Raw genomic sequence first — 12,826 nt, forward strand, 5'->3', positions numbered from 1 at the left:
AGAATTTATGAGATCTCCTACTAGACTTCAGGCATTTGCAAGTCATAGAGATAGAAAGACAAAAGAGAGAAGAAAAAAACAGCTCTTTTCTTTTGGCCAGAAAAGAAAATGTATCACTATCTGAAATAGATATTTGCAACAAAGATGATAAAATATGATTTGGAGAAAGTCATCAATAACTCTGGGAGAGCAAGAACATCTTCATGTCAAGTGAATTGAATTTTAAATGAGAAAAGGAATTCTGAGACATGGAACCTCGGAGAGATTCCATTCCTACAATGGGAGACAGCATTGACAAAAGCATGAAGATGAGAGATGGGGTGTGGAACATAGAAAGTGGTTGAGCGGTCCCTTTGGTTTTATTTAAAATGTCACAAAAATGGCAAGGGAAAACAAATGTCAAAAATTGCCCTATACTTTATATTTACTAGACATAAAATGAGGAAAAACCTCAGTACAAGTATTGGATCTTGTCAGTAGTTTGAGATACATGGCACTTGTTGACATTGTAAAGTTCATATTATTTGATATTTTTAATGTGCTGTCATATTATTCTGATATTGGTAAAGCATCAATAGGAATCATTAAATCAAATGGTCCTAACACCCATCAAACTTTTTAAATAAAGATAAGCCATGTTGTTCCTTTTCTTTAGCAGCTCTCTGTTGGGAAGATAAGGCTTGAAGCTTTGGATTAAATAAAACTGAACCGAATGCAGTATTCTGAATTTGTTCTGTTTTCTGATGCCTAAGATAATGAATGTTAGATTTCCCCTTCCCCGTTTCATGTTGTTATGATTCAGAAATATCTTTACCCAAATCTCACCCAAGTCAAGCATCCATAAATGACCTTGAGATTTTCATCACATATGAGCACAACTGTGAACATTTCCTCCCCTATTTGGAACAAGTAATCAGGTCTTAACCATGTCCATTCTTAGAGAACACAGTTTTGACACCTAAACTCCAATTTTGAGTGTAGGACCTCCCTAATGTGTTCACCCCTCCTTGTACTGGGTGAGTTTTTGTCCTCAGTGGAGATGAATCTGTGCTGGTTTATAATGCCATATAGAATAGGGGTGAACAGTCTCTCTCTGTTTGCTGCACTACACATTAACAACACTTTTCATTTATCACCTTCTTGAATATTAGATTTCTAGTCATTTTTGAACCCACATCTTTGCTTTAACCAAAGTTCTGAGAATAAAGAAAACACAACTCTACCAACAAAGCAGTCAATAAGAAATATGGATTAATATTGCATATATTAGGGAGAGTGGGAAAGTAACTACTTACGTTTGTTGTGCATAACTGTTGAAGGGACATATTTGGAAGAAAAATTTGTTCACTTGAATCTCTACCTTCACAAAAAGGGAGAGGAATCCAGCAATGATTAGGTCCCCTTCTTTTCTATACGTGGGATTGAAACGTCTCTCTATGTGACAAGGATTCTTGACCATCTGGTACTCAGATAAGAAAATCTGCAAAATCAGAAATACAAATAATAAAGAGGATGAGAGTCTCAGTTTCCCCAAGCCCATGGTCAATATTTCAGATCTATAAAGAGCTAAGGATTAGGGGAGTATAAGGTGATTGGAGGCCGTTGTTCTTGCATCTATAGACACATGCTCTATTGCTAAACATTTGTCTTTTTTAATAGATGCTCAAGCTTTGTACATTCTCTTCTCCTTGGGAAAGCAGAATGTGAGATATGAAGTGAGCCTCTATTTAGGATAAAGGCAAACGTTTGAGTGAGCAGGACATATTTATTTGACATTTTTGCCTCCTGGATATTATTCATCTAGTTCCCTGCAGATGAATAAGGAAAAGTGGTTCTTCTCATCTCTTGGGTGCAAGTCAAACAAATATTTTGACCAGAGTCTGAGAGTGAGTTTCTCCAAGGACCAGCTAGCCCAGCAATTCTGCACCTGTGTCCTTCATCTTAAAAAATTCCAAACTTAACAAAAAAAAAAAAGTTTTGGAACTTCCTTGCTTGTTTTCTGTCTCTGGAGCCTTTGTAGCTTTGATGGGATCTGAAAAGCCCAAAATACTCTTTTATCTTTTACATGCTAGCTCAACCTAGAAATTCCCTCCTTAAGAACAGATCTTAAAATCAAAAGTGAATTGTTAGATGGTAAGAAGGAATGATAAAAAAGAATATTTTCAGAAAGAGCAATTATTTTGAAAGGATTATTCAGGACACAATTTCAGACACAGAGTGTGATTTGAAAACATCTTCAAGAAAACTTCAAAGGAAAATAAACCTGGGCAGAAATTTGATTGCAATTTCACAAAGAGAAAAGGCAAGATATTCTTACAGACCTGAGTTCTGAGATCCTATCCCTGCTACAGGCTCAGTCACAGGTGTATCCTGGACCCACACTTGATGAGGCTTCTTTCTGGGTCAGTCCCCAGCCCAGGGTCTAACTGGTCTAGCCTGGGAAAAAATCCCTAACTCTCAGCTTTCACTGACCAGGCCAATGGACAATTTAATTTGAGGGATTATTCTAATGATATTTGAAGGGACATACTAGAAGAACTTTGCTGTGTTGTTCTCTTTGTTCTGCCATTTTGGCTGATTGGAATTCCTTGAAATATAATGTCCAGAAACCATTTTAGTCATAATTTTCTGGTGTACTAATAATGCTTAAGCCTTCTTTCATCAATGTCTTAATGGTTAGTTGTTTTGAAATACATATTTTTGTCTAATTTTATACTTAGTAGTTTTATTTTTAAATACATTAGTCTCATTGAGAAATTGTTTTTCTGCATTCTAATTTTCTAAGAATTTTTTTCATATTATTCTAAGCTGAAGATTCTCCTTCCAATATTTTGCTCTGTAGGCCACATTCATTTCTGCATTTTTCCACTATCATTCTCATTCAAATTTTTAAATTATTTTAATTTCTTAAAAACACTAAATCCAGCATATTTTAAGCTAATCTAATGAAAACCAGTGTGAATTCAAAGTATTTTTAAAACATTATGTGTATTTTTAGTTTACATCTATAATGAGAAATTAAGTTAAATACTTAAGCCAATTCCTTATCTAGAAAAGCCTCAAGAATAGATAGAGTAAGCAGGGATTTGAAAATCGATTTAACTCTTGAAGATAGTAAAGAAAAATATTTTATGGAGCTGGGAAAAATCACCATTTGTTTTTTCTTTTTTTAATACAATACTACACATATACACACACACACACTCACACATATACACACCAAAATTTAGTTGTATATGTTGGGTGGGGAAGTGGAATATGATGTCTCAGTATTATTTAAATATTTAATTCAATAATTAATAAAAATTTACAGAATTTTTTCAGGGAACTAATAATAACTTTAATTTATTTTTCCTGAAAATCACCTATTCACATCTTCTGTCAATTTATTAACTGGAGAATACTTTGTATATTCCGACATTTGGTTCAGTTCCCTATTTACTTATGAAATGAGATGTTCTTCAAAGACATTGGGTGCAAATATATACATATACACAAATATATATGTTACTTTGTGTTGCTTTTCTTCTCTTTTTAGTGACATTTTTACACAAATCATTTTTTAATTTCCTGTAATTTTTTTTCATTAGGTTTCCTGTGATCCTTTTTATCTCTTGGTCACATGAATGAAATTTTCAAAGTATCATTTTATGGAGATTAAAACAAAATCACAAAGAAATCATCTGGAACAATGAAAGACAAGAGTATCCAAACAATCCAATGATAAAAAAACAAAAACAACAACCAAAAAAAAAAAACCCATGAAAGCTAGTTTTGCAACAGCAGATTATAAACTATATGACAAAGTAGTAGTGGCCATAAAGTCTTCACTTATCCATAGATCTGACAGGTCTATTCTTCCATGCTCCTTCAATTTAAGTATATTAACACCCTTTATGTCTAAATCATTTATCTTTTATAATGGTATCTTAATATTTGGTGTATTATGGTGATCTATAGCTAGTTCTGCTAAACTGCCTTCCAGTTTTGCCTGCAAATTTTCTCAAATGGTCTGATGTATTCCAAAAGCTAGGGTTTTTAAATTTATTAGAGTCTGGATTACCAAAGTCCTTATTGTGTATTGTGTACTACACACAATATGTGTATTGTGTCTTTAATCTATTCCTTTGAGCTAGTACTTTATTTCTTAGGCACTACTACTTTGTCATATAAATTATAATCTGCAAAATTAGCTTTCATAGGTTTGTTTTTTTTTTTGGTTGTTTTTTTGTTTGTTTGATTTTTACCATTGGATTGTTTGGATACTCTTGTCTTTTGTTGTTCCAGATGATTTCTTTGTGATTTTGTTTTAATCTCCATAAAATGATACTTTGGAAAATTCGTTCATCTGGCATTCTTTATTCTCTCTAGTTGTGAGATGAAAATTACATTTGGGTCATAAAACACATTTTTACAAATACTTTTAAATTTATTTTTTTAAATATTACATATAATAGTATGGTAAATTGTTCTAGAGAATTATGAGAGAATTCACTTATAGCAGACAGCTGAATGGTACAATGGATAGAGCACCCAATTGGCTTGCAAATAAAAGGAAACTTTCCAACATGACAACTTAACTGCCTTTCCCAATCTTGCTCCTTAAACAACTCCACGGACAAAATCAGGATAAATAGACACATGACTCAGTAGCAGTTTCAACTGCATTGTATCTGAAATGAACAGGAAAAGGAGCTGATGAGGTAGGCTCCCTAAGACTCCCTACCTCCTCATGTTTAAAGTGCCATTTCTTCCACTAATAAAATACAATAATAAAAATACAATAATAAAAATGCATCAAGGGGCCACCATATTCCTGGAAACAGCAAGATTCATATGCCTGACTTCAAACGTGCCTCAGGCATTTTCTAGACCAGTCTAGACCCTAGACCAGTCATTTAATCTCAATTGCCTCTCAAAAACTAAAAACAAACAAAACCCCTGCCCAAACACCAAAAACCACCACTAACCAAAGGACACTACCACAACCACCACCAACAAAGACCCACAAAACAGGATCCACTTGTAAATGTAACTAGTTGAGGGGATCTTGTCTTAAGAAACCTGTTAAAAGTTTGTTCAATTACTTTGCCCATGATACTTTTGCTGTTTTGGTGCTTATTGTTATTGTTATACAGTTGTGTCTCATTCTGTGACATAGAACACAGTGCACCAACTCCTTCTTTTCTCCATTATCTCTCAAGGATTGCCCAAGTTCTTCTTTATCTGCATGACACTATCCATCCATCTTCTTCTCTCCTATGTATTTGTCTTTTTGCCTGCAATATTGCTCTATAGCAGCATCTTTTTCAGTGAGTTCCATCTTTCCATTGTGTACACTGATATTTAAAGATTCTGCTTCAATGTTTGACCTTCTAGTGAATGACCTCAATTGATTTCTGGAACACTTGATATATTTGCTATTTACTGTCCCAGGGACTGTCAAAAAGTCTTTTCCTGATGCATAATTCCAAAGTGTCAATTCGGGAGGGCTCAGAATTCTTTATATTCAACTCTCAAAAGCTGAGTTTTACCAAGTTCAAGTAAATTTGGGTCTCCCTTTCTCTATGTCATTGATTTACATTTTTATTTTTACCAAATGTCAAATGATTTCAATTTTTGTAGTTGATAATATGATTTAAGGTTTGTAAATTTCATTTTTTTCCTTTTCTCTTGATATTTTCTTCCACATTTCCCTTCATATTCCAGATCAGATATTTCTACAGATGAACTGAGTTTAAATAGTATTAGATATTTGAATATTTGGTCATCTCTAAACTGACTTTCCTAGTGTGGCCTTTACTTATTTACTACCATATCAATCAAACTATCAAAGTTTATTTCATACACTGGTAATATCACAGAATAAATAAAGTATTCTCTTCACTGAATTATATTGGTTGGTCTAATCATGATCAATTAACATTTATCCAGTTACTTAGATCTTTCTGTATTTATGGAAAGAGTTTCCTAAGACTCTCAAATGTTTTGTACTGTCTATAATGTTATTAACAGAAATTTGTCTTTCTAGGGCTTCCTATATCATTTGGTGATTAACAAACAGAAAAGTTAATGATTTGTATGGATTTATCTCCTATCCTGCCATTTTGCTCAAATGACTCATTGTTTCAACTTGTTTTTTAAGATGACTTTTTAGAGTTTCCTAGGAAAAAAATCACATCATCTACAAAAAGTGATAAACATATTTTGCCCTCTTCTTGATCCTCAGGAAGACCTTGATTTGTTAAACTTAACTCATTGACACAGGGATGGGAAATCGTATGAGCCTGCTTCTGAAAGTAAAACAATTAAGTTTTTCCCAGGCAAATGGGAACGGAGAAATTTCAGGCCTAGAAAAGAGAATTTAGAACTGGAGAAAGCAGGAGTTCATGGCAAGACATATCTTCCACTTGGTCTGGGAGTAAGATGACACTCATTTCCTGTCAAGAAGCACAAGAGACTGAGTTGCAACATTTCTAAATATGTAGAAGACAAAGGACTTATAGGTTTGTGGCATATTTGTGAATGAGAGGAGAGCAGATCCAGTAGCTCTGAGAATGTCTCGAGTGCCAGGTTGAGGAAATTAAATTCAGACACAGTTTCTAGAAGTATTGTCTAGAAATCAGTGCTTGAATTTTTGTGCTTCCTTTCTCCAGATTTTCACTTCTCTTTTATATTATTTCTGGAAGAGCAGTGACCTGTAAATATCACTATTATCAACCTGGGGAATCTCCTATTACTTTTGAATGGAATATTCATTTTAAAAAAGAAAGACCAGAGATCTGGGCAGGGGAATTTTTGTAAATTTTTTTATTGAAGAAAAATTAGTGAATTTACATAAAATACCACATCCTATTCCCTATTGTTGGTAGTTGTAGTGGTGTTATGTTTTTTTTTAAGAGCAAGTCACAGAATTTCAGCCATCAATTTTCCTTAGAAGTATCTAAACCCAGATATATATTCAAAAATCTCAGAAAAACAAAAGGGGTGATAGTTTGTAATAATAGGTGATTCAATGAATAAATAATATGACCACTAAAATATTCCAGTTGAAGGCCATTTCTTGAAGAAAGAAAAGACTATTATTACTTCTGCATTATTATAGTCTCATTTTTATTATTCCATGGCAATCAACTACTTATATGCCCAAGCTATTGTTACAAGATATATTTGATGGAAATAATAAGGCTTTGGAACAGATTTCTAGATCCAATGATCACTCTACAATTCATTAATTAATGGAAAAGTGATTGGCTAAATAATTTCAAGTCTATATTCACTGGTTAGAAACCATTCAACTCAGCAAATTAATTACCATTTTCTCATAAATCTTCTATAAATCTGATATGTTCAATTCACTCAAAAATATTTATTAACGATATAATTCAAGCAAACTGGGGGGAAATTAAAGTTCTAATTTTCCAAGCAACACATCAATGATTCAGAAAGCTGGATGGACTTATTAAAGTTGAGGCTTGGAAACCAAACAGTTATTTACCTGAATTCCACAATTATTTTCCACCAATATTGAAAAAATGTCATTCACATATAATCTGCTATCTGTAAACTAATTCAAAATAACAAGTGATCCCATTCTACCTTTATTCTTAAATCAGGCAATTGAATATTTGCAAAAGGCTATTATATTGAAATAAAAACCAAAGGTGAATATCAGAGAAAACAGAGGCAAATGAATGAGAAGCCTTTAATGTTTTATTATGACTTCGGATCAAAGGAGCTCCTTGACTATGATTTGCAAGCTTGAGAAGACCTGGCTTCTCAGGAAGTAACTTTCTTTTTAAGTATCCCCAGAGTATTTTGTTCTGATCTTAGAAGGATCACAAAGCACTTAGGAGCAAAGATGCAAACGAGAATCCCAGCACTGGAGGTCAAGATGGCAAAGACTTCCAAGGCCACAATGGCCTTGCCCTTGGAGCTCTGGTACGAGGGCAGGAAGGAGATCCAGACGCTGCAGAACACAAGCATGCTGAAGGTCAGGAACTTGGCTTCGTTGAAAGTATCTGGCAGGTTCCTGGCCAGGAAAGCCATAGTGAAGCTTGCCAAGGCCAGCAAGGCCATGTAGCCCAGGACACAGTAGAAGATGAGGAGGGAGCCCTCGTTGCACTGGATGATAATGGAGCCAGGTTCAGAGTGGATGTCCATCTCCAGGAAGGGAGGGTATGTCCCAAGCCAGATGCCACAGAGACACATTTGGATGAGGGTGCAGGTGAAAATGAGAGAGTAAGATGCAGTGGATCCCAGGAACCTCCTGAGCCTGTTCCCTGGTTTGGTGGCCCTGAAGGCCAGAACCACAGTGATGGTTTTAGCCAAAATGGAGGAAACGGCCACTGTGAAGACAATTGCAAATGTGGTTTGGCGCAGCAGGCAGGTGGCTGTGGTAGGATGGCCGATGAAGAGCAAGGAGCAGAGGAAGCAGAGGCTGAGGGAGACCAGCAGAGTGTAGCTGAGACTGCGGTTATTGGCTTTAACTATGGGGGTGTCTCTGTGCTTCACAAAGACTCCCAGGACCAGCACAGTGAAGAGGGAGAAGCAGATGGCTACACAGGCCAGCGTCATTCCCAGAGGTTCCTCATAGGCCAGGTAAGTCACAGTCCTGGGGAGGCAATGATCTCTTTCCCTATTTGGGTATTGATCTTCAGGACACTGCAGGCACTGCTCTGCATCTGTGAACAACAATAAAATCATGCTATATCCCAGACTGATCAGTTTTTTGTCCCCTATAAAGCACAGTGTTATTCATTTCATATAGAGCTCCATCTCATTTTTGGACTCCTTCTAAATAAGAAGGATAAATGTTCTAAAGGCTGAATAAAATAAAGATACATTTCAGTTCGTTTGTTTCTTCACATATGGATAAAATAATGTATTGAAATTATTTATTTCATATCATAGATTTGCTAAACAAAAATTCAAACTCCCTGCAATATGTTTCAATTTGAAACCGCTTACAATGAGTCCAAAAGGGTCCTTTTATACATAATCCAATACTTTAAGAACAGAAATGAAACATGGAAACCATAGAGGAAGGCCAAGAGTTGGTTTTTAAAAGTTAGGTTAAAAAGATTTTTTATTGTGTTTCTCTAAATGTAAGGTTATAACTACAAGCCATTCTCCAAGTGGCACATGGTCCAAGAATATGAACAATTTTCAGAAGAAGAAATTAAAACCATTTTTAGTCATACAAAAAATGCTCTAAGTCACTATTGATTAGAGAAATCCAAATTAAGACAACTCTGCAGTGCCACTTCACACCTCACAGGTTGGCTAAAATAGTAGGAAAAGTTAATGAAAAATGGTGGAGGGAAAGTGGGAAAACGAGGACACTAATATATTTTTGGTGGTGCAAATTGATCCAACCACTCTGGAGAGCAATTTGGAACTATGAGGTAAAAGCTATCAAAACTGTACATCCAGCAGTGGATCTACTGTGTCTATATCCTAAAGAGATCATAAAAAAGAGAAAACCACCTACATGTATAAAAATATTTTAACTGTTCTTTTTGTAGTGGCAAGGAACTGGAATGAGGGTGGATGCCCAACAGTTGGAGAGTAGCTAAATAAATTATGATATATAAATATAATGGAATATTATAGTTTTATAAGAAATGATCAACAGACTGATTTCAGAAAGGCCTGGAGAGATTTCCATGACCTGATGCAAAGTGAAGTGGGTAGAATCAAGAGAACACTGCACCCTGAAACAGATACTATGTAATGATCAACTGTGGTAGGCTTGGCTCTTTTCATCAATGAGACTTGTGATGGAGACAGCCATCTACATTCAGAGAGAGGATTATGGGGAATGAATGTGGATCACAACATAGTATTTCCACCATTTTTTGTCATTATTTCTTTCCTTGGTTTTTTTTTCTTATTTTTTCCCTGTTGGTCTGATTTTCTTGTGAAGCATAATAAACATGGAAATATGTTGAGAAGAAATGCACATGTTTAAACTGCATTGAATTACTTGCTGTCTAGGGAAAAAGAGAGATGAAAGAGGGAGAAAAATTGAGAACACAAGGTATTTTTTTTCACAAGGATGAATATTTAAAATTATCTTTGTATGCATTTTGACAAGTGATAAGCTACTATTAAACAAAAGAAAGCCTTCATAATAAATACTACACATTATGTTATGTTCTGAAAAACAATTGTAATTGGAAAAAAGAAATCCTAATTGAAATAAGCTGAGAAATAGTCTATTTTGGGGGCTTGACCATAATGATGTAAGTAAAATGAGAATAAAAATCGAATTCCAAAGGACTGACATAAAGAGTAAGTGTTATGTAAACAAAATAGAAGATTTAATAAATGGAGAAAGATAAGCTACCAAAAAAATCCCCCAAAGCTTTAGCTTTCAAAGATAATATTTTATTGATCAATATCAAGTACAAAACAAATCAGAATGAGGTCTCGTCAGCTTTGACACTGAGATAGGTTTGAGGATGATCAATTTTTATTCAATTTTTTGTGAGCCAAGTTTCCTTGAGTTGGGACTCCATCCTCCAGAAAACAAATCTTTCAAATAATCTCCTTTGAGAACTCTGATCAATCTTATGCCAAGGAATATTTTCATGAAGATTAAATCGACAGAACAGACTTCTGCTCTTAAAGCAAATGCATCTGTGCTTAGAAAGTTTTTAGAATTAAGATTTTTTTCCTATTAATTTTTCCCTTCAGAGAGAGGAAGTTTAGAACTAAGTTTTAGATTAAGTTTTCCTGCCAGAATGGGGAAGATTACAATTAGGCTATAAGGTCAGGGAAATATTAAGGATTGCCATGGGAGTAAAATCCTGATGGATTCTGCTTCCACAGATTTTGGGTATCATGAACCAGTGGATGCTTCTAATTACAAGAATGTTCACAAAGCACATTGAATGAAAAGGACTGAATAAATGCAATGCTATTTCAACTCAGAAATTATTATTTTGCGAAATACAAAGCACACCAGTTTAAAATTAACAAATTAAAATGTCTATTACTTTGGGAGCAGGATAGTTTATCTTTAGGAACCCACCTTTCTGGTTGGAAATTGTCCCTTCAGGACATGGATTGCAAGCATAGCAACACCTGGCCTGTCTTTCAAGAGCTGTCTTTTGGAATCCAGGGCCACACTTCAGATTGCATCTAGAAATTGGAGTCTATATTTTCAGCAGAGAAAGGGAGAAAATGTGGTTGAAAAAACAACTGGTGAAAGATGGATGAAGTGAGGAAGTTAAGATTTCAAAGTTCTCCTATAGAAGACAGGTAGAATACAGTATTTGCAATTCTGCAGGACAAGAATGATGTAATTCTCAATGGAAAACTTGGATCTTCATCTTCCACTTCAGATCCTCTTATCCCCAATGAATCCACACAAATTAACCAGTAGATACAATCAAGCTCTTTGATATTTGTTAATTGTAATATCTAGTTGGCTTAGTTTTTCCCAAGTACCATTTTAACTCTAAACTTCATTCCATTTTATAATTGGAATGCTGAAAAGTCTTTGATCACACAAGAGGAAATATATTGTATTAATTTCCAACCCCTGAAATTTTTGGGTTTTTTGTGTTTCCAGAATGTTCCAGGGAATTATAATTTTAGAGAATATGTACTAAAATAAACTAATTGCACTGTTCAGCTTGATTGAATCAAGGAATCAGGTGATTTTACAGGCTAATCTTATTCACAGGCTGATATTTGAAGTCTCTTCTTGGAACTCTTGTAAAGGGTAGGATGGAATTTATCCAGTTATACACAGATGAAATTATATAGAAATAAATGTTTGATATCAGCAGAGGCTATAGCTGCAACATCCATATTAAAAATTTCTAAAGCCATTGTGTCTTTAAAATGAAAGGCAGCTTTGTACAATTGTACCCAACTCAAACACAAACTCAGATTAAAATATTTGCCTATACAAATACAGATATTAAGTAATTTTCTGTAAATAAATCCCTTTGGGGGATAATTTTTCTCTATGTTGTACCCTATTATTATTTTTCAAACTTACTCACTTACTGTGGGCTATATCAAGATTCTCTTAGTATGAACAATTCAGATTATTATTTAACTTAGCTGGAAAGAATGTGCAAGTGGAACTGAAAAAAGAAAATCATAGAACTCTTTTGATCAAAGCAAAAAAAGAAGAGTAGGTGGATATTAGTATCCTATCACAGACATTTCCAGTATCTGTAAGAAACATCCTGGTACCAATGAAGAAACAACCAATGTCCAGGAAGCTAAAGAGAAACACTGATAAAGTTCATACTCATTGGCCCTTTACCTGATGGAAATCTTCTGGCCAATCTATGTCTTCTTCCTTAATGGTGAATCTCTGGGCAAGAGGATACACTTCACCCACTTTGACCAGCGTCTCTATCTGGCCAGGGAAGGATTTATAATTCAGTATATCATATGTCTCTGCAGCTGGCTGGACTCCATCCTGACATGGCTCATCACTGGCATTATTGACAGAATTGATGGATTTCAGAAAGTGGTGGAGCTGAAGGCAAGGACAGGTGGTTGTTAGTCTTTGGGGAAAGAAGGATTCTTGCCCATGTCCCAAGACTGACAATCAATGGAAAACAGGCTCTGAATTTGGAGCTTCCAAAAGTTGTCATTCTCCTTCTTCAGCTTCTCTTAAGAGTTCTGAACTCTTTTTTTCCTTTCTCCTTGAAAACTAAGAACAAATGAAAAATAACAAAGCCGGTAACCAATTGTTTTCTACAGACATTAAACTTACTTCAAAACTATATCATCTTACTTCAAAAGATATATAATCATCAGGCAGTTCCAATACTCTTGTGGCGAAAGCCATCTG

The 12,826-nt window shown here is 34.8% G+C and overlaps 1 protein-coding gene across 1 annotated transcript in view; it reads right to left on the bottom strand.

The window, feature by feature from the left end:
• The window catches only part of LOC127541686 (vomeronasal type-2 receptor 26-like), a 31,624-nt gene that overhangs the window by 2,875 nt on the left and 15,923 nt on the right, over positions 1-12,826 (bottom strand). The window contains exons 4-7 of the mRNA XM_051966901.1: positions 12,290-12,508; positions 11,039-11,162; positions 7,792-8,684; positions 1,296-1,480 (exon numbers count right to left, since the gene is read on the bottom strand). Coding sequence (XP_051822861.1) covers positions 1,296-1,480; positions 7,792-8,684; positions 11,039-11,162; positions 12,290-12,508 — 1,421 coding nt within the window. The remainder of the gene's footprint in view (positions 1-1,295; positions 1,481-7,791; positions 8,685-11,038; positions 11,163-12,289; positions 12,509-12,826) is intronic.

The sequence above is a fragment of the Antechinus flavipes genome, chromosome 6 (assembly GCF_016432865.1).
Source record: "Antechinus flavipes isolate AdamAnt ecotype Samford, QLD, Australia chromosome 6, AdamAnt_v2, whole genome shotgun sequence".
Taxonomy (NCBI): domain Eukaryota; kingdom Metazoa; phylum Chordata; class Mammalia; order Dasyuromorphia; family Dasyuridae; genus Antechinus; species Antechinus flavipes.